General features: G+C 37.4%; 1 protein-coding gene across 1 annotated transcript; it reads left to right on the forward strand.

The window, feature by feature from the left end:
- The first annotated feature begins 19,982 nt into the window (after nt 1-19,982).
- LOC306874765 (transcription factor Sox-2-like) lies at nt 19,983-21,891 on the forward strand. Its single transcript, XM_079425004.1, has one exon. It carries the CDS (start codon nt 20,111-20,113, stop codon nt 21,047-21,049), a length of 939 nt encoding a protein of 312 aa, XP_079281130.1. The 5' UTR covers nt 19,983-20,110; the 3' UTR covers nt 21,050-21,891.
- Nucleotides 21,892-22,886: the final 995 nt, after the last annotated feature.

Below are 22,886 nucleotides of genomic sequence, written 5' to 3' on the forward strand. Positions count from 1 at the left end.
TATACAGCTAGATAGATAGATAGATAGATAGATAGATAGATAGATAGATAGATAGATAGATAGATAGATAGATAGATAGATAGATAGATAGATATGTGTAAGTGACACGTGAGTGGCAGTGTTGTCAGTGTTAGCGGTTGAGTCTGTGTCTATGCTGGTATTTGTGTAGGGGGTGAGATGATGATGTATTTGTTTGTAGGGGGTGTCGGGGCTCTTTAGTGCTCGACTGAGAGGAAGACCTGCTGTAGTGATCCAGCCTGATGAAAAGTGAGGCTACCGCTGGGCTCTGAGAAAATGAGAGCCATTACTGGGCTAAAAACACTGTCATTTGGGTAAAGAATGAGCCAGCAAGAGGTGCAGCCGGGCTGGGATACAGAGCTTGATGTTACAAAAGGGGGGCCAAGGGGGAGATGGCAATTTTACCTGGCAGGGCTTTGAGGTGCCTGCGAAGCGCAGATGAGACTGCAATCAGAAGGCAAAGGCCTTCCTCGCGCTTTGTGCCGAGGTGGTCAGAACTGTAAGGAAAATGAGTCGGCAGAGCTGAGCCGTGCCCAAAGACCCTAGAGTCAATATCAATACAGAAGAACACTGACTTTGACTCAGATTGGACTCGACAGTACAACAGTGTCTGAGATTCTGATATCTCCCATGATTCTCCCATAAATATGTTGTTTGATTCGATACAAACTGTTTTATGAAAACACATAACTTCAGTGTTGAGATTTCATTTGGAAAATAAACAAAATTAGCTGTACTAAACTAATACTTACAGTTGTGACAATTGTTCTAATAATCACTTGTGACATGTTTAATAATATATATATATATATATATGTATATATATATATATTAGCTGTACTAAACCAGTTCTTACACTTGCAAAATAATGATGATAATAATAATAATAATAATAATTATTATTATTATTGCTATTAGCTTTATTATTGCTGTTGTTAGTTGTTATTATTGTTATTATCTTTTTTAGAATTATTAATTTTAATAACCTAATTTGGTAACACTTTAGAATAGGGAACACTTACTCACTATTAACTATGACTTTTCCCTCAATAAATTCCTAATTTGCTGCTTATTAATAGTAAGTAAAGTAGTTGTTTAGGTATTGGTTAGGATTAGGGATGTAGAATAAGGCGTTGATATGTGCTTAATTACTACTTATAAATGGCTAATATTCTAGTAATACGCATTCTAAAAAGCAACTAATTAAGAAACCTTAAAATAAAGTGTTACCCATAATATTTATTTAAATTAAATAATATGTGACGTTTAATAATAATAATAGATTAGCTGAACTAAACAGATCTTACACTTGCAAAATAATAATAATAATAATAATTATCTTTATTGTTGTTGCTAGTTGTTATTAATGTTATTGATAATTTTATAATTATTAATTTTAATAACTTATGATTTTTATTAAGGTTGATAAACAACAAGAAAAGCAACAACAAACAACAAGAAAAACAATAAAAATAAAATAATATGTGACGTTTAATAATAGTAATAATAAATATAATAATAATAATAGCTGTTCTAAAATAATTCTTACACTTGTGACATCTTAATATTTTTTTATTATTATCATTAGTATTGTTGTATTTAGTTGTTATTTGTATTTATATTTGTTATAATTCTAAACTTTTATAACTTACAATTGGTATTATTAGCCCCTTTCACACAGAGATTCCGGAAAATACACGGGTAATGTGTTCCGGCAATTGTTCCCGGGTCGTTAGATTTGCTGCATTCACACTGCCAGTGATTTTCCGGAATCTGTGCGCACGTTCACACACAACCCGTAAATGTTCCGGAATGACACGTGACGTCATCATGTGACGTATATAATGCGCCGTACACCATTTCACTAAACTGGCGAACGAAAAAAAAAAAATACTAAATTGGCGAACGATTTCAGCTTCAGCGCGGATAGTGAGGGGCTTCGATCGCTGCTTCATTCCAGTTTACACATTTTTCGTTGTGTGAATGTTGATCTGCCTTCAAAACACCTGGTGAAAGAGTCGCATGATAACGCGCGTCATCAGCCTTTACGGCATTTATCCGGCTTTTGTTCACACAGCGCTTGTTCCGGGACTGAACCCGGCAATGTTACTAGGTCCCCAACCCGGGATTGGTCCCGGAATCAATCCCGGGTCGTGGTTGCGTTCACACAGAAGGCACTCTGGCAATTTTCCGGCAATGTTCCGGGACCAACGTGCAGTGTGAAAGGGGCTCTTGTTGATAAACAACAACAACAAACAAACAAGAAGAACAAAAAATAAAATATCAGCCCTAATAAAACAAGTTTGACATTATTATTATTAGTAGTAGTAGTAATAATAGTAGTATTGTTGTTGTTGTTGTTGCTGCTGTTGGTCTTACTCATTTTTAAATAATTATTCATATTAATAAGTTTTAATTTAATTGTTATTATAGTTGACAACAACAACAACAAAGTATAATAATAATAATAACTATAATTATTATAATTATTTTATTAATTAATGAAGAAAATGTGAGTGTTGTTTGCCCAATCAAAACTCCATCACAATCCCATGTTTTTTTTGCCGGCTATGCAGTTGCTAAGGTGTTCTGGGTGTTTTTAGAGTGTTGCTAAGGTGTGGCCATGTGGTTGCTAGGGTGATCTAGGTTGGTGCTTACTGGCTCAAGCTTAAAGGATTTCTTCACCCGTTTTAGTGTCCGCCAAGTGAAAACTCACATTTGGTGATTAGGATTAGTATAAGCAACAGCAATAGTGTCTGTATTAAATATTAATCCAAACAATAACAAAAGTGTTTGAAAGTGAACGAATCTGTATATTGTAGTGTCCTGTGAGATTCCAATCAAAGGTCGCCCATCATTTGTTACCCTCAAGTTTCAATTTCACCACAATTTATTGTGTATTGAAGAGAAAAGGGATTTAATTTGAGCACTTTTCTAATTGATGGCGCTCATTTAGGCTGGTTGTGAATGACAGGAAACGCTCGCAAGTCACAGCACTTCTTGTTTACAGAGCTGAATCTCAAATCACTCTCTGCCTCCACATCTGTCATCTTTTGGGTTAAAGGACACAGATGGCAGCTTCGCTGGCATTCAACCAAAGCGCCGCGTGCCAACTGGATGCCAGGCTGTGAAGAGGGAAACTTCTCATCTCCCTGTTAACTGTCTCGGGTCTCTGTGACACCAGATGTCCCTCGAATGTTCTTGAGCGACAACTTATGTTGTTGCAATCTTGGTTTTAATCACTGTCATTTATCTGAACGGGCCTCCAATAGCTTTGAATAGAAAATTAGGCATCTCGGCGAAGGCTTGAATCGGGATAAACCATTTAAGGCTTTGACAAGGCGCACATAAACTTTGGCGGAAATGGAGCGAGCGTTTGATCGCCGCTGATACGAGGGCATTCGGTGCTAATCGCGCGGCTAAGTCTGTTTGTTTTGCTGACTGGCCGAGCATTAGGCCTCTTCTGGACTTCAGTCAAGTCGACGCTCGTGGTTTTGATCTTCAATATTAAGTCTATTTAAGCGATAATTGAAGTCGCTAAACCGCACGGCCCTTCGTGTCCATCCAGCGCGCCACAGTAAATGATATAGCTCGCGGTGTAAATACTGCGCTGAAATTTGAAAGCATATTAATGTTATCCCTTCCCCTCAGGCAATTGGTCTTTTATGCCGTCAGATTCTGGCTTCTGATAATATTAAGTGGAATTTGCCTCTCGTATCTGCAAAAATGGTTTAACCGCTAACGCATATGAATATGTTAATGTTGCGTGGGGAAATCTGCCATTTTACTGAAAGAATGACTGATGAGAATCCCAAAGATCTTTAAGGTAAAATTAAAGCAGCCCTCAAATTTAGCATCTATTTTGTCCTTTAGATGGAGGAATTTGAATTTGAATTTAAATTGCATTTTCTTTAATATCTCCTCTCGAAATTAGACCATCTGGCTTGGATTCGTATTAGTTTCTGATCATGTTTTGAAATGCATTCATTTTAGATGCATTCGTTTTTTTAATGTAGGGCGTAAATGACAATGTGATGCTACATGGCCTCATTTCTGTGATTTGTTTCATGCTTCTTTTTCTTTTATTGGTCACTCTTGAAAATAAAGGTTCTTTATTGGCACTGATGGTTTCATCAAGAACCTTTTAAATCCATGGAACCTTTTCAATGCACAAAAGGTTCTTTAGACCATTCAAATGTTCTTCACACTAAGAAAAAAACCTGTTCTTTTAAATAGTTCTTCTGTGGCATCACTGCAAAACTCCTTTTTTTGTAACCTGTTATTTTAGTATCACTGAAGTACTGTTTTGTGTGTGTGTGTGTTTGTATTTATTTATTTTCATTTACATTTTAGCTAAAATTGTAGTGAAATTGTAGTGTGTTTTTGTCATTTATTATTATTATTGTTTTAAATATCTATGTCATTTCTAAATTTTATTTTAGTTATAGTTTTATTGAAGTTAAACTAAATGAAAATGAGAAATGTTTCTTTTGGCAACTTGCTAAAATTAAAATGAAAAATTAAAGTTTGTTTATGTATATATACATACATATTACTTTATTTCCATTTTATTTAATTTTTAATTCCTTTTTTTATTGTTTTGGTTTTAGATTAATAGCTGTTTGGAATCTTTATTTTTAATGCTTTTGTTGTATTTCACACACATTTTTATCAGCGTATAATGATTTGAATTATTTCACTATTTGTATTTCAAAAATTAAACTATTGTTTTTATGAAATTAAGAAAATTCTCTGCCTAATGCATTTCCATGTACCCTATCTGCAAGTGGCTGAGACCTTTTTTGGCAAATGCTGTCTGTGCTGTTTTACAGATTCGAGAATGCCTCGGCAAATGATCGAAATTTAATTAGCAATATAAATGCCAGAAAGAGCACATTATGTGCAATTGTCTTGCTATCTTTCCAGAAATTAGTCTTTTTAAATGAATTTACTGTATTAATCATCTTCAAAATATTTTTGATCACTGAATTAATAGTTTTCCATCCTGTTTTTAGGTATTCATTGACATAGGTGATTGCCTCTTAATTACTACAATGGCCTCCTTCTATTCTGTCTTATTAATTCATGTTTCCTGGCACTGTCCCAAAAGGCAGTCTTGCCCTATATCTCCTAATTACTTCTGTAATTGAATTTGCTCACTGTTTCTGGGTGATTTTTTTTCAAGGAACTGTTTGTTCGCCAATTTATTGTGTCTTTGTGCGCCGGTCCTCAGCAGACAGAACATGCAGGGCCTCTTTTCTCTTTTCTCATTAATTTTCCAGAGCCTGCCTTCAGTTATTTATTTATTATTACCTGCCGAGGCGGCCCCTAACCGTGTGAACGCCGGCGCAAACAGGGTGGAGGAAATTAATTAATTAGGATTGGTGAAACAATTACCTCGGGCCCCTCTCAGTCAGTCATTTGCTGAAGCCTTCGCCGATTACTTTGAAGTGCCATTACAGATACGCCACACGGCGAGACTGCGGCTCGTGCGACTTTTCTGAAGAAGCGCGAAAGATTTGGAGTGAGTTGTACACCGGCATCGAGCAGAAAGGATATCTTTTAATCCATACGAAAGGATATATCTGGAAGGCGTCCCGAGACGCATCAGAAACTGGGCATAAAAGTCGCTTAAGTCGGTGGCTCCTAATGCAGAGATTAATCGCGTAATTGAATGTGGCGCTCGTCTTGGCCCTTATCGGAGCCCATCGCAGCCGCTCGACTGACCGCCAATGGACCCTCCGGCCTCATTGTCCTCATGTCAGAGGCCAGTATCCAGCGGCGGAAAATTCGTCCCCTCGCTCTGACGGCGCATGTGTGTCTTTGAAAAAACTTTCCCCCACTCGGCCATTGATTTATTTTTCCTTTTCGCCGCTCCTATCTCCCCTCCTTTTGTTTCCTTATCGTGGCTTCAGGTTATTATGTGCAAAGTATTGACAGCACTAGAAGGCCCATGGTCGATGGCGGGCTAATGCATCCGTAATCCCACCTTTGTTACGGAGGAATGTTTCGTGTGGGTCTCTGATGAGGACAGAGGTGCAAAGCTGTTGATCCAGGTTTTATTTGTCACGAAGCCCATCCATCAATCAAACCCGAGCCCATCTGACTGACTGAATGACACGCCGACTGGGCTGAGGAAATTTGATAACGCCGTATTGTCAGTCAGCTTCACTGACTTTTTTTCCCCTCTCGATAAGAAATACATTTGACTGGAGCAGATAAGCACACAAGGGGTAAAGCCTTAAAGAGAGAGGGTGACACATATGCCATAAGAGGGGGGCTTTTCTTCCTTTAAGAGCCCTGGTGTAAATGATAGGTTTGGCAAACAGGACAAACACAGATTCAAAAGCGGCAACATCCAAGTGCAATGGATATACCTAGATTATTTAAAAAGATGCCAGATAGTAACAATTCCCCATCTGTTTGTTCCGGTATGGAAACTGCACGCTAGAGTACGCCAGGAGAAGCGTAATGCCGTGCTTTCCGCCCGGGTTTAGGGTCTCGCTGCATTATCGTGCTCTTAAGAGATGCATTTAATGCACTGGTGGTCAATGCCGCCGCAGCGAGTGCTAAGCCAAGGCAGGTATAGAGTGGTTTAAGCCACAACACAAGGCTCGTTTTTAATAAAACCCTTTTTAGTGTATTTATTAAAAGTATTTCAGCGCAAAACTCGAAGGTACTTACAACAGAAGTGAATGGAGTCCATCGTAAACATTAAAATACTCACTGTTATAGACACAATATGTAAACAATATGCAGTATTCAATGTTGTCATGATGAAACCCTTTTCAACTCAAATAATACATGGTTTAATATACATAAATAAATAAATGAAATTCGGAAAAATCAGACCTATTTACTTATATTGTAAAAATTTCCATCTACTTCAACTTAAAAAAACAACAACTTTCATTTAGTTGCTGCCTTATATTAAGTATAATTAATAATATTATATTGTCTAGTTGAATCTACCATAACCTAATAAATGAACATGAAATTTTGACTTACTGATTTGTATTTTTTTACAGTTCAACCTAAATGTTTGCTTAATTAAAGAAAATGAGGGATGAGTTGAAATATCTTCTTGTTGTAATCAATAATAGGTCAAAACTTAGCTTGACCAACATATTCCTTTAAATTCTGCTAATTAAGTACATTAGCCAAACAAAAATAATCAGGCTCATTGGGTTGGTGTAATTCAGAAATCTTCATTTATGTGGTCAAAATTCCACCAAAAATATAATCATACTATGTGTATTTTATCCCATTTATTCTTAACGGATGACATATATATTAGCACAAATATTGAGATGCACTCATATGCACTCAAGAATTGTTGTTCCAAACTCGGCCCGTCCTAAGCATCTTCCCAACATTAGCTGCAGAGGAACACTGACCCATAAAAAGATTCTTGAGCAAAGGCGAAGAAAGCCAAGAAATTACCAGAGGGCAAGAAAATGGACGTTATTGTGACCCGCACATTAACACACTGTATGATTAAGTAAGTTTTTGTTCTGTAATGACCAGAGGCTACGGAGTACGAAAATCAATGTAAGACTGCAGCAGATTAGCTTGACAAATTACATGCGCTCGGCTGGCCCATTGTACAGTATGTCTCCTATATTCTTTAAGAAGACATCACAAAGTGGAGCTGCCAAGTGGCGTATGGACTCCCGAGATAATTTTTATTGATTTTGCACAAACATCAATGCAGGACTGGGGTGGTCGTGTGCTCCTCGTGTCTTGGATGTGTGTCAGGACGGGATCCAAATGCCGCTGCATCAATACTGGGTCAGATGCAGGCAGCTGTCATTGTTCCTGCCGATGGACAATCTCGTTCTGGAGATTTCCTCATCTAAAGGACAGTGACGGCTCTTCTGTGACTGAGTTTTGGCAACAAAAATGAAGGAGCTGCCAAAACAGACCTGAGAGTTGTATCTTGGCTGCCTGTAGGCTGTAACAATACAAAAATGATGTTCGTTTACACTGATTTTCACTCACATTTGGTTTGAAAGTCTCTTTAATATCACCATTATTTCTCAGAGACCACAATGAGGTTAAACAGAAATAAAATGTAAACGTATCTTCCTGAGAAAAAGACCATAGTAATTTCACTTGAGTTTCAAAAGAGAGCTTGACAATGTCTAAAACTGCACTCTGGTTAAAGATGTCAACCAGGACAGTTTATTTCTCAGAAGATGACTTTGTTTTGATGGAGTTCTCTGTTGTCATTTAAGTAGATTTAAGTACATTTGCGTTGGATTTATCTTTAGAAAGTTGTACAGTCTTAAAAGTTTCTTTACTGGCGTTGATGGTTCTTTAAAGAACCTTTAAGATCCATGGAATCTTTCCATAGCACAAATGTTCTTTGTAGTGGAAAAAATGTAAGGACTGATGATTTATTTATTTAAGAACTGTTCCCTGAATGGTTCTTTGAGGAAGCAAAAATGGTTCTTCTACACTCTTAAATATAAAGGTACTTTATTGGAATCTATAAATCGTTAACATCAATGGAACCTCTCTATTTAACCAAAGGTACTTCATAATGAAAAAAAAAAGTTCTTTAGATTATTAAAATGTTCTTCAAACTAAGAAAAAATAAGAACTTCTCATTTAAATATTTTGGAGATCCCAAAATGGTTCTTCTATAGCATTGCTGCAAAAACGCCATTTAGGAACCTTTCTTTTTTAAGAATATATTGCAAGAGGGTAAAGCTATACTTTTATATTATGGATTGGATTAAGCATTTGGTTTCTCATCTTGCGATTTTTCCATTTTGATTGCAGACAGCACAGTAGTCCGAGCACAGTTTGAGACATCACTGCGACCTCCTCTGAGACTCTAGAAAACACATATTTTAAGATCCATCTTAGCTCAATATGTGTGCTGTATGCCAAGGATTGTCTCATTTGTGTCTAAATTCTCCTAAGGAACTTCAGGAGAGACATTGTATGACATTGTATGAACAATAAGTCTGTTTTAAGATAGAAGCAGAATATATTAAAATTACATAAAAACCTTCATGTCAATGCACTTTCTCTCTGCTGGAGCTGTATTAATACCATCTATCAGCGCATGAGCAGAGCATGTAATGTGATAAGAGCTGGCAGCGTGATTCATTTGATTCTATTAGCATGTATCAGTGTGGCAGAGTTACATGGCAGCGTTAAACGGAGCAGATGTTAACAGCGGGAGGTGACGGAACAGCTTACACACACACACACAGATGCCGCAAACTGTTGCGTGCACTGTTGTCAGCAAGTATTTAAAGGAGAGTGTCGTAACGTCTGCCATTTCCCACAGCAGAGTGGACGTGCCTACGCCTCCATAACTCACGTTTTCTTTGCTTTTCACACACAGGCAAACACTTGTGATTTATCTTCCCGTGAGCTGGTGGTATTTATGGGCTAGTTGTGAAATTCTACAACTACAGTATAAACAAGGGGGAAAGAAAGGCGTAGGATGGAGAAATGTGCATGGAGTCACGGCTAGTCCGTCTGAGCACGAGACCTCCCTGCAGTTCAGTCATGAAGTGTGTGTACATGAGTGAATGTTACTCACGGGAGGCGCTCAAGCCTGACTCGATGCTCAGAGTTTATTGTGTTTTTCTTTCCTGTATGAAACTTTTAAAAATCCAATTAGGAGCTTGAGTTCATTAAGGGAGCCCATTTGGAGTTTTAGGAACTATATCTTGAATGTGTCTTAAAAACCGGTGAAGCTTTGAAGTCATTTTATTTTATGATAATAATTATAGCCTTCACGTGAGCTTAACATCTGTCACTAAATACACACCTCCCCAGAGGAGCATTTATTGCTCGGAGGTTGCTCTTTCATTGCTCACAAGACATATAGGGTTCTTAGCGTCTTAAATGTTATAAATTCCTTAGTTAACAAACCTGTGGGAAAGAAAAAATTACAATTACTCTTGGACTCTCAATCATCTTTCCTAGGCAGCAATGGGATTACTGTAAAGGAAAAAGAAACTGAGAATTTTCCTTTTACATCTCCTGAGAAAAAATTCCAAGTAATCTCACAAATATCTCTTTTAGTTTCAGAAAATTACTCTATATTATCTCAAAGTATGCTATGGTTTGTTTAATGTTTGCCAGGGAATTTTTCATTCTAATTGGTTGCTATTTATAGCTCATGAGGTTTCAAGATTGTCTCAGATGTAATATATTCATGAGAAAACCACATCTTTATTGAAATATCTGGCATTTTATTTCAGACTTGGTAAATCTGAGAAAAGTTGGTGATACTGTTGAGATCTTTTCTGAAACTTTAAAATCTCTTATTTTTTTGCGATTTTGCTTTCCTGCGGGTCTTCTATTCCATTTTCCATACAAATATATAAGTAAAATACTTGTCATGCATTTATATACACATATATATAAATATAGCTACAATTGACTGAAAGTCTGCAAATTGTTCAGATGATTATGTTGTCTCATCTAACCACCCTAACATAAATGTGTTTTCAGTGTAATTTAGAACAGCCTAATAGCATCTCCAAAAACTGGCCATTGTCTCTTTTTGTCTGTGATCTGGAAGGGGTGCGACACCACATTGATCTTCCTCTATTCACAAAAGGCAGCTCTTTATATTTTGCTGGATTTCCCTTCGCTAAAAAAAATGTCCACAAGATAGCTGTATTGATCCGGTGCACTGGACAGCCATCAAACCCAGTCTCTGCTCATCTCAGATGGTGGTCCAGAGCCAGTGTCCATACAGATATCTCCACACAACCTGCCAGTGCTGGAACACTGTGGGTTTCCTCTACTGGGAACAAGCGGCCCATTCAAACACTTCAACGAGGTCAGAGACTGACTGAATCACATGCTCCCCAAGTCCATTATGATGTATGGCAACTCTCCAATTAACAGTGTCAGTCTGAGGGGAAGTTTGTAGGAGAATGCTTTTTTTAGCAAGGTTGTGGACAGGTTTCAGTAAAGCATTGGTAAGTGAAATGCTGAATAAAGATGGAGATTTTTTTTGTCCTGCACTCTTAATAATAGAGGCTCCAATCAGAAATTCCACAAAAAAACTTTTGATTCTCTAGTTTTTTTTTCTTTCAGAAAAACATCTATGGTGCATTTATGAACCCGAAAGGCAATACTCTAAATCTGAACAACCCATCATGTGCAGCAAGAGCTTTTTAAATCTTCAAATGACAATACATGAATTCAAGAACCTTGAGCAACTCAATAACCTAAGAAGCCACATTCCTAGCTATCAATAGGCCAATAGCTGAATAGTGAAGCATAAAATCTTGAACTTTTTTTCTGGAATCGAATTCACTATTTGAAAATCTTTAATAGAAATATTACTGTTCTAAGAAACAAGACGAACAAAAGACATAATCAAGGACCAAGAAAAAACAAGGTGTCCATAGTGTTGGATTTTGCTTTTATGATGTGTTCTCTAAGCCTATATCTTATGACATTCATAAGCGGAAATGCAAGGGACACCTGCCATCGCCCATGTCACCAAAGTCTAAGAGGTATCATCCTGTGGTGTGTCCAGTTTCTCATCTGGATTTGAAACAACTCTTCACACTTAATTACAGAGGATGAGGGAAATGCCTCATTTCTCTTTGTTATAGGCTAAGCTTCCAGTAATCCCAAACAAAAGGTCTGGCTCTGGAAACTGTAGGATTTGCTGGTGGGATTATAGTCTCATGGATAATGATGTGCAGTCAGCGAAAGCAAAGCTTTATTTGAATTCAAATTGGCCGGTAAACAAAACCCATCGGTATGTCTGCTGTTGAAGTATCTGTCTAGTAAGCACTGTGTCAATGCATCAGCAACCCCATGCAATTTATACGGATCTATTAATGCCGTTACAGTGAGCAAGTGTTCTGTTATCTATCTCTTCATTATATGAGGGTTGCTGGAGCTCTGTTTCCATATGATTCCTCTGTGCTACAGAGCCCTATCTGTCTTTTTGATAGCACATGTCTCTTGTGTTTGTGTCTATGCACTTTAATTAACAGGCACGAGGTTTCATAGAGACTCTGTCAGAAGTGTTCAGCAATTTGTTTGGAGCAATTTTTATTTACTTGAAATTTATTTCTTACTACTGCTAAGTCGGCCGCAATTATTGGCAATTGAGGCTAGCAAGCTAGCATCGCTACTAGTATTACTTATATTTAGGGTTACGGATTTTGAACAACTCTAAGAAATAAGTAACTTATCCTAAAATTTGTGTTACAGACATAAATGATACCTTGATTTACGTGGTTTATTGAAGAAACATGCTCATCTAGACTTAGTAAAGTCTGGTGGACATTGAAAGAGGCACCTGACATTAAGTGTAGGCTTCTTTTTTTTACTTAGAACAGTATGAAAACAACTAGCAACCACCCAGAACAGCTTGAACATGTCCTAAAAACCATCAAGAATACCCTAGCAACAACAGTGTCCTGTGAATCACCCAGAAGAATCGAGCTTCATTGCAACAAGTTAAATTGGTTTATATTGGGTTAATTGTTCACACCTTGATGTGGATCTTTTGACGTAGACCAGTATGTAACCAACTGGTAGCCACCCAGAAAATGCCCTAGCAACCATCAAAATCACCCTAGAAATTACATAGCAATTCCTTATCAAGCATCTACCTAGCATCGTTTCGGTAAGTTCAATTGGTTTTCAATGGGTTAGTTGTTCACACCTTAATGTGGCTCTAATGATGTAGACCAATATGTAACTAAATAGCAACCACCCAGAAATCCATGAAAATACCCTAGCAACTATCGAGATTACCCTAGCAACCACATAGCCATGCCCTGAGAATTATCCAGAACATTCATCATTGTGACAAGTTCAAATGATTTCTACTAGGTTAGCTGTTCACACCTTGATGTGGCTCTTTTGATGTAGACCAGTATGTAACTAACTTGTAGACACACAGAAGACCCATAAAATGTCCCAGCAACTATTGAGATCACCCTAGCAATGACATAGCTATTCCTTGTCAAGTATCCAGAACGCCCTAGCCTTTGGATTAGTAGTTCACACCTTGATGGTGCTGCATTTGTTGTGTTAAGACAATGAATGGCTATTCAAATATGGCAAACTGATACTGACACTGGGTTGTTGATGCCACTCAAAGGAGTTTTTGGTTTTGTGTCAGTGACCTAATCAATACTGGATTGGATAGGTTGGTAAATCCATTGTATTTTAAGGCACCAGAGTGTGTCATCTTAGTGTCACGGCACTCTATATTTCCAAGTCAGACGCCTTTTAATTGAATTCAACTGGAGCGAGACAAGATGGGTAAATATAAGCCATATGTTCTTTGCACCTTATTTGCTGTAGGTGGTGATTTCGAATAATGTCATTTGTGTTGTTCTGGAGCTTGGGCAAACTGTTTTTCCTCTTTCGTTTCATGTTCCTGATGATGAGGCAAAGTCATTTAATTAAACATTTCAAAAGCAAGAAGACCCTGAGGTCCTAAGAGACCTCAGAATACCTAGAAAATTAATATACACACACACAGACCTACTATTCACTGCTCTGGAAATGTCTTTGCAGTCATGTTGTGAATCTGACCTTTGAGATCTTCCTTAGTAAAGGTGTTACCGTTTTTTTTTTTTTCACCCACTTAGAGCACATACATATAATCAAATGAAGAAGAACTTATGGCTTAGAAGTGTTTCTCTATACTGGTAGCCTGAACCACATCCACAGTCTATGACGTAACTGGCAGATAACTGCGCCTGCATTTCCTCCTGACCGTATATGAATCTCAATGCTTTCATCACTTGGTCCTGGCTCGTGCCTTTAACTAAGGACATGGCTGGGATGGTTTTGATCCTGTGTTCTCCTGCTGTTTTCAGGATGTTTCGTCTATGTGTCAGGTAGATCACACAAGAAAAGTGATAATCTCAGTGAATGACATATATTTTCTGTCGTATGAATGTAAAACCATCCCACACAAAACATTACAAGCCTTTAGTTAAGCGTGATGAGTTTCAGCTTACTAATTTGGAAGAGTGCTGTCACCATGAAAGCATGGAAACTTCGTAACATCCCACATGAATTAGGACAAATAAACTGTCTTGGGATTTCATTCAGAAAGATGAAGGTTTATCTTGACTGGATTATGATCAGTATAAGAAATTACACACATATACGTATATAGATAGATAGATAGATAGATAGATAGATAGATAGATAGATAGATAGATAGATAGATAGATAGATAGATAGATAGATATTCTATATGTTATATTTCACCTCAAAATCAAAATAAATTATTTAAATGTATGCATTTAGCAGATGCGTTTTTTTATTCAAAGCAACTGATAGTAAATTCAAGTTATATATTTTTATTATAGCCGTTTTTAGAAAGTTATATTTTGATTATAGGACATTTAAGCATGCGTATGATATTTTTTAACTGTGATTTGTATGAATTCAAGAATTTCTCATTGCATTTTCACAACAATTTCCAATTTTTCAAATGTCATATCTTATTTTATTTTTGCAAACAAACAAACAATAAATAAATTATTACAGATTAATTATAGATGGAATTATAAAATATAGTATTTATGCATCATGGTAGTATTTGTTTATGCAGTTATTTTAGTATGTATGTATAAATAAATAAATAAAGCAAGCTAAAAAAATCATGTGATTTTGTGGTGAAATGGAACCTGGACATTTTCATATCATGTTTTTTTTTGCTTTGTTTTTACATTTGTACATATAGACAACATTATGAATAAATTTGTATGTTCACTTTTATGCCTCAATGATCGATATGTGAACATGGGATTAATGCGGTGTACTCCAGTTTTCTTTTCAGATTAAGAAATTTACGTATCATGGCCACAACACTGAGCTAATTTAATAACATAAATGTTATTATGGTACATTAATAACACATGGGGAGTGTCTAGTCGTCTGGTCCCACTGGAGCTCTGTTCATTCAGCCCTTGAAGAAGTTCACGCGGAGGTTCAGTCGGGCTGTGACTGACAGGTCTCGAACCCTGAAACGCTTCCCCTTGATTACAGATTCAGCGGGGCCCAAAAGGAAGAGCACAGGGGTCTAAAGTGTCATCCTCCCATTAAGCTGGGCTTGTGTAACCATAATATGCACAAAATAGCAGCGAGAACACACTCTCATGCATATGGAAATGAACAGCCATTCATTCATATATCAGCGATGCAGGCCGACTCCATCTGAAATGCATTAGTATTCGACGAATTGCTATACGCAAAAGTGAATTACAGCCGATCTGACTGCAGCTCTGTCATTTCCGCCGTTTGTTTTGTCATCGTTTAATGGTTGTTGAAGCATCAGCCCATCATTTTACTTTGATTGTAGCTGTAAGATCAGCAAAGCAATCTGTTAATCCTATTAACAATAATAAAGGAGCGTTTTTTTTTTTTCCTGTAAAAGGATTTACTTGACAAATCATTAAAAACCAAAAGATGTTCGACTCTCACTCTTCTTTTTGTTTTGTTATTTTATGATTATTATTATTACGGCCTACATGCGATCTGTTCTATTTGCCTGCACCTTTGCAAGCTCATTAGTCAGGGTAGTATTTTGAATTAAGTCATTATTGCTTTTCTTTTGTAGCAGCACTGTAGAGATTAACACTGAACCGTGTTGTATGAGTAGACAAAGCCTCCACAGTCAGTGCAGTGGATTACTGTCACTACGGAGGTATAGGGAGGACGAGGATGGCCCATAATTCCTATAGAAAGGTAGACAAACACACAGCCGCCAACCAACATCTTTTCCCGCGGAGGCCTTTTGTCTTCCCCCTGTTCCTTTCTACTCCAGTGCCCTGTCAAAACCCATAAGAGCGCTGACCCAACCAGAGCCAAAGTGCGAAACCGACACCGAACAAGACCGGGATCCTTGCTTCAAAGCATCATTTTCAATTTAAGCTTCTGTTGTTAGATATTTCAGAGCTTATTAATTAGACGTGACAATTGCAAATTCAGCAGTGCATTTAAGTAAATGCAAACTATACTGATAAATAGTGAGAAATGTTGTGAAATTTGTCACTACATACAAAGCAAGTCAAATTGATTTTCTCCTAGTAGACAAACAGTAATTATGATTGAATAAATACATAACATTTATAAACTGATGGATTATGTCATTGTTTTTTACAACTGTCGTTATATTATATCATGACTTGATAATGAAGAGGAAATAATAACAATAATAACAACACTTGTTATTATATATTTATGTAAATGTATTTTATATAGTGGTTTCCTGTTGCTGTTGTTGTGATACAGTTATGGAAGCACTGAATGCTCCCCGTTATACATGCCATGGCAGTGTATTTTCTGAAGTAAAATCTTTATCAAATAGCCATTCTTTGCGTTTGAAAAAAGCCAGCCCATTATCTCACGGCTGCTTTTGTTGGCCCTTTACAAGAGCGAACAAAAACTGTTATTCAGGAGAAGGCTTTAGATTTTTATTGTTGGTGGAGCTCACAGTGTTATTGTATTAAAAAGAGCCATCTGTGCCCGAAACAATGGCTTCAAATTATCTCTGAATACCCAGTGAAAAAATATAAAGCTTTCTCCTTTCTCATTATGTTTGGTGGGGGGGTTTGTAGACTTGCTATAAGTGACTTTTGTTGTTCTTAATGCATCCTTCTTCTTTTTCAATCGGCCCCTTTTCAGATGGTGTGGAGCTGTAGAGGGACTGAGGCGGGTTAGATCAGCCGCGCAGCGAGCACTCTGAGCGGGCACATGTAGCGAGTGGACGCTGATGGATCATGAGAGCGGCGGCCGGAGGAGAGCGCAGCCGGGAAGAGCGCCTGCTCGCCGGGCGCGTATGTGAGGATCCTCCCGGCAGGCAGACGGAACTCTGGATGTGTCAGTCAAACTGAGTGTAAGTAACTCTGGTGTGTGATGCTCGGTGTCTGTCTGCTGAGACAGGATATTAATTAGAGATTTGAATAGCGAGTTGCATGTTTGCTATTTTAAAATACCGGTGGTTGACTTAAGATGCGTTTCTAGGAAGCTGCAGTATTTATTCAAGATATATATATATATATATATATATATATATATATATATATATATATATATATATATATACATATATATAGGCGTGTACAGTAGATGTCTACTTGTTGACAGTTCGCGGCTGTCTGGAAAACTTTGGTGGTGGGGGGGGGTACAAACGTTTGATTTTCAAGTGTTTTTAATTGCTTTTCATCTTTAAAACGTATGTTATAATAAAGTACAATTGACACACAAAATGTGTGTTTGTTATCTGCAAAATTTAGTCATTTATTTTTTTAAAAAAACAAGTAAATTCTTAAATTAATTCTAAAGATGATTGTGATAAACTGTCATGTCAGATTTCAAATGAGGTCAAACTTTTTATGTAGGCCTGATGAACTGCGAAATTTCAGTTTTTGTTTTAATGTTTAATTTTGTTGATTTTGTTGTTTCTGAAACATTGTAAGCATCTATATAAATTGGATACCGTTATAATGTAGATATATTAAGCAGTGGTATTTGTCATATTTTGATCTGCAGTCAGCGCGGCCCCTAGTGGAGAAAACTTTCTCTCTCTCTCTCCTATTTCTGTTTCTCGCTCTCCCCCTCTTATGCCTACTCATTTGTAGCTCCTAATTTTAGGGGTTAATGCTTGAATAATTCTAACTCTCACTTTCAAAGAATGCTTTATGCAATTGTTGTGCTCGTTTCTGTGTACATATATATTTATTGGCGTGCACTGAATTTGTTGTGAGATATCGAGCGCAAACATAAAACGAATGAAACATTTCCTTGTTATTTTCGTTTATTCATTTCGATCATATGCGTTAATTTAGATAGGCCTATGCATTATTAGGGATAAATTTTTATACGGTTTCAAATAGCCTAAGTGTTCTCATAACGTTGCGATTAATTTTACTTATATGTTTGTTTTTTACTTATTATTTCTATTTATCATCCTTTATTATTATTATTTTTTAATGTTTATTAATTTTCAGTTGTCGGGCAATTCTTTATTTCTAAAACACAAGTCCTCATAAGCAGTCAAGTGAGGTTATTATAATGTATTTTGAGTTTAATGTTAAGAAACTTGTTTATTTCACAAGCTGCTAACTATTATTTAGAACTGCGACAATTAACAATTTAGCCAAAGCAGGAGCCGCTCTGGGGTGTTAGCGATTCCCCGCTGTTCTACACATTTCCATAAGCAGATTAAGGCACTCAAATGCAGATAGAGAGAGAGAGAGAGCAGTTTAGAGTTGCATTAGAATGGTGCATGCTGCTGTGCCATAGTGTGCAAATTCGCGCGTTGTTAGGCGCGTAATGCAACTTTAAAATTTGTTTATTTACGCATTGTTAAAAATAAATGTCAAAATATTTAAAATAAACAATAGCCTTATATCTTATTTTGTGTTCGCTTATTATAATTAATTTTGTATATGATAAACAATTTACAACGCTTCGTGATTTGTTTTATATATAAAACATGTATAAAACGATCCTGGTGGGAAATACTCTAAAGCAGCAGTCATTGCGCTTGTCTTAGTATACTAATATCACCACAAGAGGACGCCGTTGAAACATAATAAGATCTGCTTTCGTGCATTGTAGGGGAGAAAAAAAAATGATCCGACGTGTTTTCCCTGACATTAAGCCTGTTTGTAGGCTTTATTAGTTCCTCTTCTTTCGTCTTGTCGCTTTATTGTCAACTTCTGCAGAAGAATTATCAACTTGGGGAAAATATCTGCTTGCCAAACACGGAACCGCGTGTTTTAGTTATTATAAAACAGCCTATTTGTTTATAACAATTGGATTTCATCAAATTGCATGATTATAAGGCTGTTATGTTGAAGGAGGCCGTGCTGAATAAATCCTCTCCCCCTGTCAGTCTTCATGGAGTGAATTCTAATAACACAAATCCTTAGATCTCAGATGGTCAGAGTAGTCAGCTTTTGTGGTGCTTTTGTTCACAGTGATGTAATGACAAGAGCCCAAACAAAACTACCTATTTGTGATGATTGACGGCTCTCCATTTTCTAATTCGCATTCAACTTGAGCCGGTTAAAGTGTAGTTCATAAACAGAGAAATCCTGCTGCCACACATTCTGGATATTGCTTCACGAAATAAGAAATAATATAACACTTAAAAAAATAAATAAATAAAAAGTTGTAGGCTAGGTAATAAACGAGCAATAGTTTATTAAATGTATGAACATATGCTAATGATACAAATAACAACCGCGGAATGAATAACTTTAGTAACAGAAAGAAATATGATTGTGCATTTGTATGTAACACACTTCCATAGGCCTAAACGTTTCGTTCACGAGAAATATTGAAACAAAAGTATGTAATGCTATAAGACATACATGATGAACTGTTAGGCTGCTAAAATGTGTTTTAAATATATCTTAGATGTTCTAACATTCCAGTTAAACTGTTGAATCAGATGTTAACTTTAAAAAATAAAGCGACTAATCCAAAAGCTTGATTTTATTTAGCATAGGAAAAGCAGAACGTTCAAATGTATTCAAATGTTCGATTTTAGAATCTTAAAATCGCATGTCCTTGTCATAGAGTTTGATTAGAGAGTCATTTGAGTGAAATATTCTCACTTTAGTAAGTTCTTGCTCTGATAACACACACACACACACACACACACACGCACACACACACACACACACACACACACAGTGTTCATTGGTGGAGAAGTGCTGCCTGTGGCTCGCGCTGCACTGCTGACCGCCCATAACCCCGCCCCTTTATGCAAATCAAAGACACACACAGTCTTGGCTGAGGGAGCAGACGCGCTCTGATTGGTCAGCGACAAATCCATTTATATTCGCTGACACTCGCTCTATGAATGGTTGTCTATTAACTTGTTCAAAAAGTATCAGGAGTTTACAAGGGCTCTGGCGAGGAGGGAAACCGAGTTTGCGTTGATTCTTCAAGACTAAGAAAAGAAGTTTGTGGGCACAAAAGAGCGCTTACCTCCTCAGCAAAGTTACCAGAACTGGTAAGGTAACTTCGCCAGCCTCCACGTTGGACTTTTGGCGTGTTTTTCTATTTACTCCTGGTGGGGAAGACTTTCACGAAATCGCTTTAAATGTACAACATGATGGAAACCGAGCTGAAGCCCCCGGCGTCTCAGCCGAGCACGGGGAACACCAACTCTTCGGGAAACAACCAGAAAAACAGCCCAGACCGGGTCAAGAGACCCATGAACGCCTTCATGGTGTGGTCGCGGGGCCAAAGGAGAAAAATGGCACAGGAGAACCCCAAAATGCACAATTCGGAAATAAGCAAACGACTCGGGGCCGAGTGGAAACTTCTGTCCGAGAGCGAGAAGCGGCCGTTCATCGACGAAGCCAAGCGCCTCAGGGCTCTCCACATGAAGGAACACCCGGATTACAAATACAGACCCCGGAGGAAAACCAAGACCCTCATGAAGAAGGACAAGTACACCCTGCCGGGGGGGCTTCTGGGGCCGGGCGGCAACGCCATGGGCGCCGGTGTGGGTGCAGGGGCCGGTTTGGGCGCTGGGGTCAACCAGAGGATGGACAGTTATGCCCACATGAACGGCTGGACCAACGGAGGCTACGGCATGATGCAGGAGCAGCTGGGTTACCCGCAGCACCCGGGACTGAACGCGCACAACACGGCGCAGATGCAGCCCATGCACCGCTACGACATGAGTGCGCTCCAGTACAACTCTATGACCAACTCTCAGACCTACATGAACGGATCGCCCACATACAGCATGTCCTATCCACAGCAAAGCACGCCGGGAATGACGCTGGGCTCTATTGGCTCGGTGGTCAAGTCCGAGTCCAGCTCGAGTCCGCCGGTGGTCACGTCGTCCTCTCACTCCCGCGCCGGACAGTGTCAAACGGGGGACCTGCGGGACATGATCAGTATGTACCTGCCTGGCGCGGAGGTCCAGGATCAGAGTGCCCAGAGCAGACTGCACATGTCCCAACACTACCAGAGCGCACCTGTGCCCGGCACAACGATTAATGGCACGATTCCCTTATCGCATATGTAAATAAACTTTTCTAGACTGCTGGACTCCTTTGGACTATTTTTGTACAGAACACTTTGGGGAGGGAAAAGTTGTATAGAGCTCAAGGAAAGAACACAAATTTTTGCTTTCTATTTAAAAATGGAACGGTAGGAACTCCACATAGTTTTTCGTTCTGTTGTTCTTTTCTGTTCTGTTCTGTTCTGTTAATTTTTTTTTTATTATTATTCCAGAAGGTGTATGAGATTTGGAAAGCTGAAACGGGGGAGAGTGAATCAAATGTTTTATTATTGCAATTGACTTTTGTACAGTATTTATCAAAGATGCATTATAACAACCAGATGTAATGTTTGTAAACAGCGGGATGTTACATTTTTATAAAAGGCTTTTTTTTTTTTTTGATGGCACAACTGATGTTTACTTTAGTATATGCTTCAAAATTCTTCTGCAAACGCTGAAATGAAAGAACGGGATGAAAAAGAGTTTCTCAATGAAAGTGCATAGTAATAAACCGTTATTATTATTATAATTATTCTTATTAAGTTCTAAATGAGAGAACAAACAGAGGCACTCTCGCAGGTTAGGTTATTTTATTTTATTCTTTTCGGTCTCCCACTCCTCATCTGTTAGGTATATAAAGTTTGTGTTCTTTATTTTCTCATGGTTTGTAAATTTTCTGTACATTTTCTGTGATATTTTAAGTTTTTATTTTAAAAACTTTCATTTTTCGTAGTTGTAAAATGTGGCCTGTACGCAGTTGCCAACGCTCCATGTATATATTTTAACTAATAACATCATTATAACAATTACAATCTGAGTTTTTTTCCAATATGCAGTTTGAAATGAATAAATTTTTGAAATTTGGATATTTGAAATTGTTTCTGGTTTTGATTTTATTTTAACATATTGAGTTGCTATATGAATCTGATTTGTTTGGTCTAATTATCCCATTTATGCATTCCAAATTAATTGTCATTTAGACGGTTTAATATGCATTTACGATCTCTAACTCAAACAAAATTTTAGCACAAATTTGACATAAACATTGCATTAATTTGTCTGAATAAGATGACACACAGAAATATGGGTGCAGCTCTTCTAAAGTAAGTATATTGGAATATCTGCATGTGCAGAACTGCATTATGACAGTGTGTTTACTGATGTTTGATTCAAACAAATGAAATGTTAGATGTTATTTAAATTTAGTGAGCATTAAGTTAACACCGTTTCTATTTTTTTAGTGGAAACGAGGACTGTGAGCGACACCACAGCGTTTAAGTTTCTTGCCTGTAAATCACTGCTCTGCTTGGGGAGATAAAACGGCCCAAATGAAATGAAGACGCACGTCAAGGTAGTCACTTCAACTTCTCATTAGCTATTTTTATGAGTGCAAGAATTTAATGCACATTCTGTTTATTATTATTATTATTATTGTTGTGCGCGCAGATTTTTTTAAAGATGAAGATTAATTATAAAAAAGTAGTTTTTTTTATCAATGTTCTATAATTAAATAGCAACTAATATTATTATAAAATAATAAGTAACATTTACCTCGTTATATTTTAGCATGTAAATACGCATGATATTATAGCTTATAATTTTTTAATGTTGTATTTTTAAAATATATTCTCTAATGTTAACATACATTATTGATTTTTCTTTTATTATTATAAAAACAACGCTAGCAAATATGGCAAGGTCAGTCACTCGAGTCGCTGAAATTACATTTGGCTTTATGCAGAATGAAAAACAAATAACAGTAAAATATCAAGCGTTATGCGCTTCACAGGCCCACAGACTTTGCGTTTACATTAACATTAATGTATTAAAATACTGGTTTAGTGCTGGGCACAGTTAGAGC

This window comes from Barbus barbus (assembly GCF_936440315.1).
Source record: "Barbus barbus genome assembly, chromosome: 9".
NCBI classification, from domain to species: domain Eukaryota; kingdom Metazoa; phylum Chordata; class Actinopteri; order Cypriniformes; family Cyprinidae; genus Barbus; species Barbus barbus.

What these genes read in the sequence shown, in the direction of transcription:
- LOC306874765 (XM_079425004.1), top strand. Translation starts at nt 20,111, where the DNA reads ATGTACAACATGATGGAAACCGAGCTGAAGCCCCCGGCGTCTCAGCCG.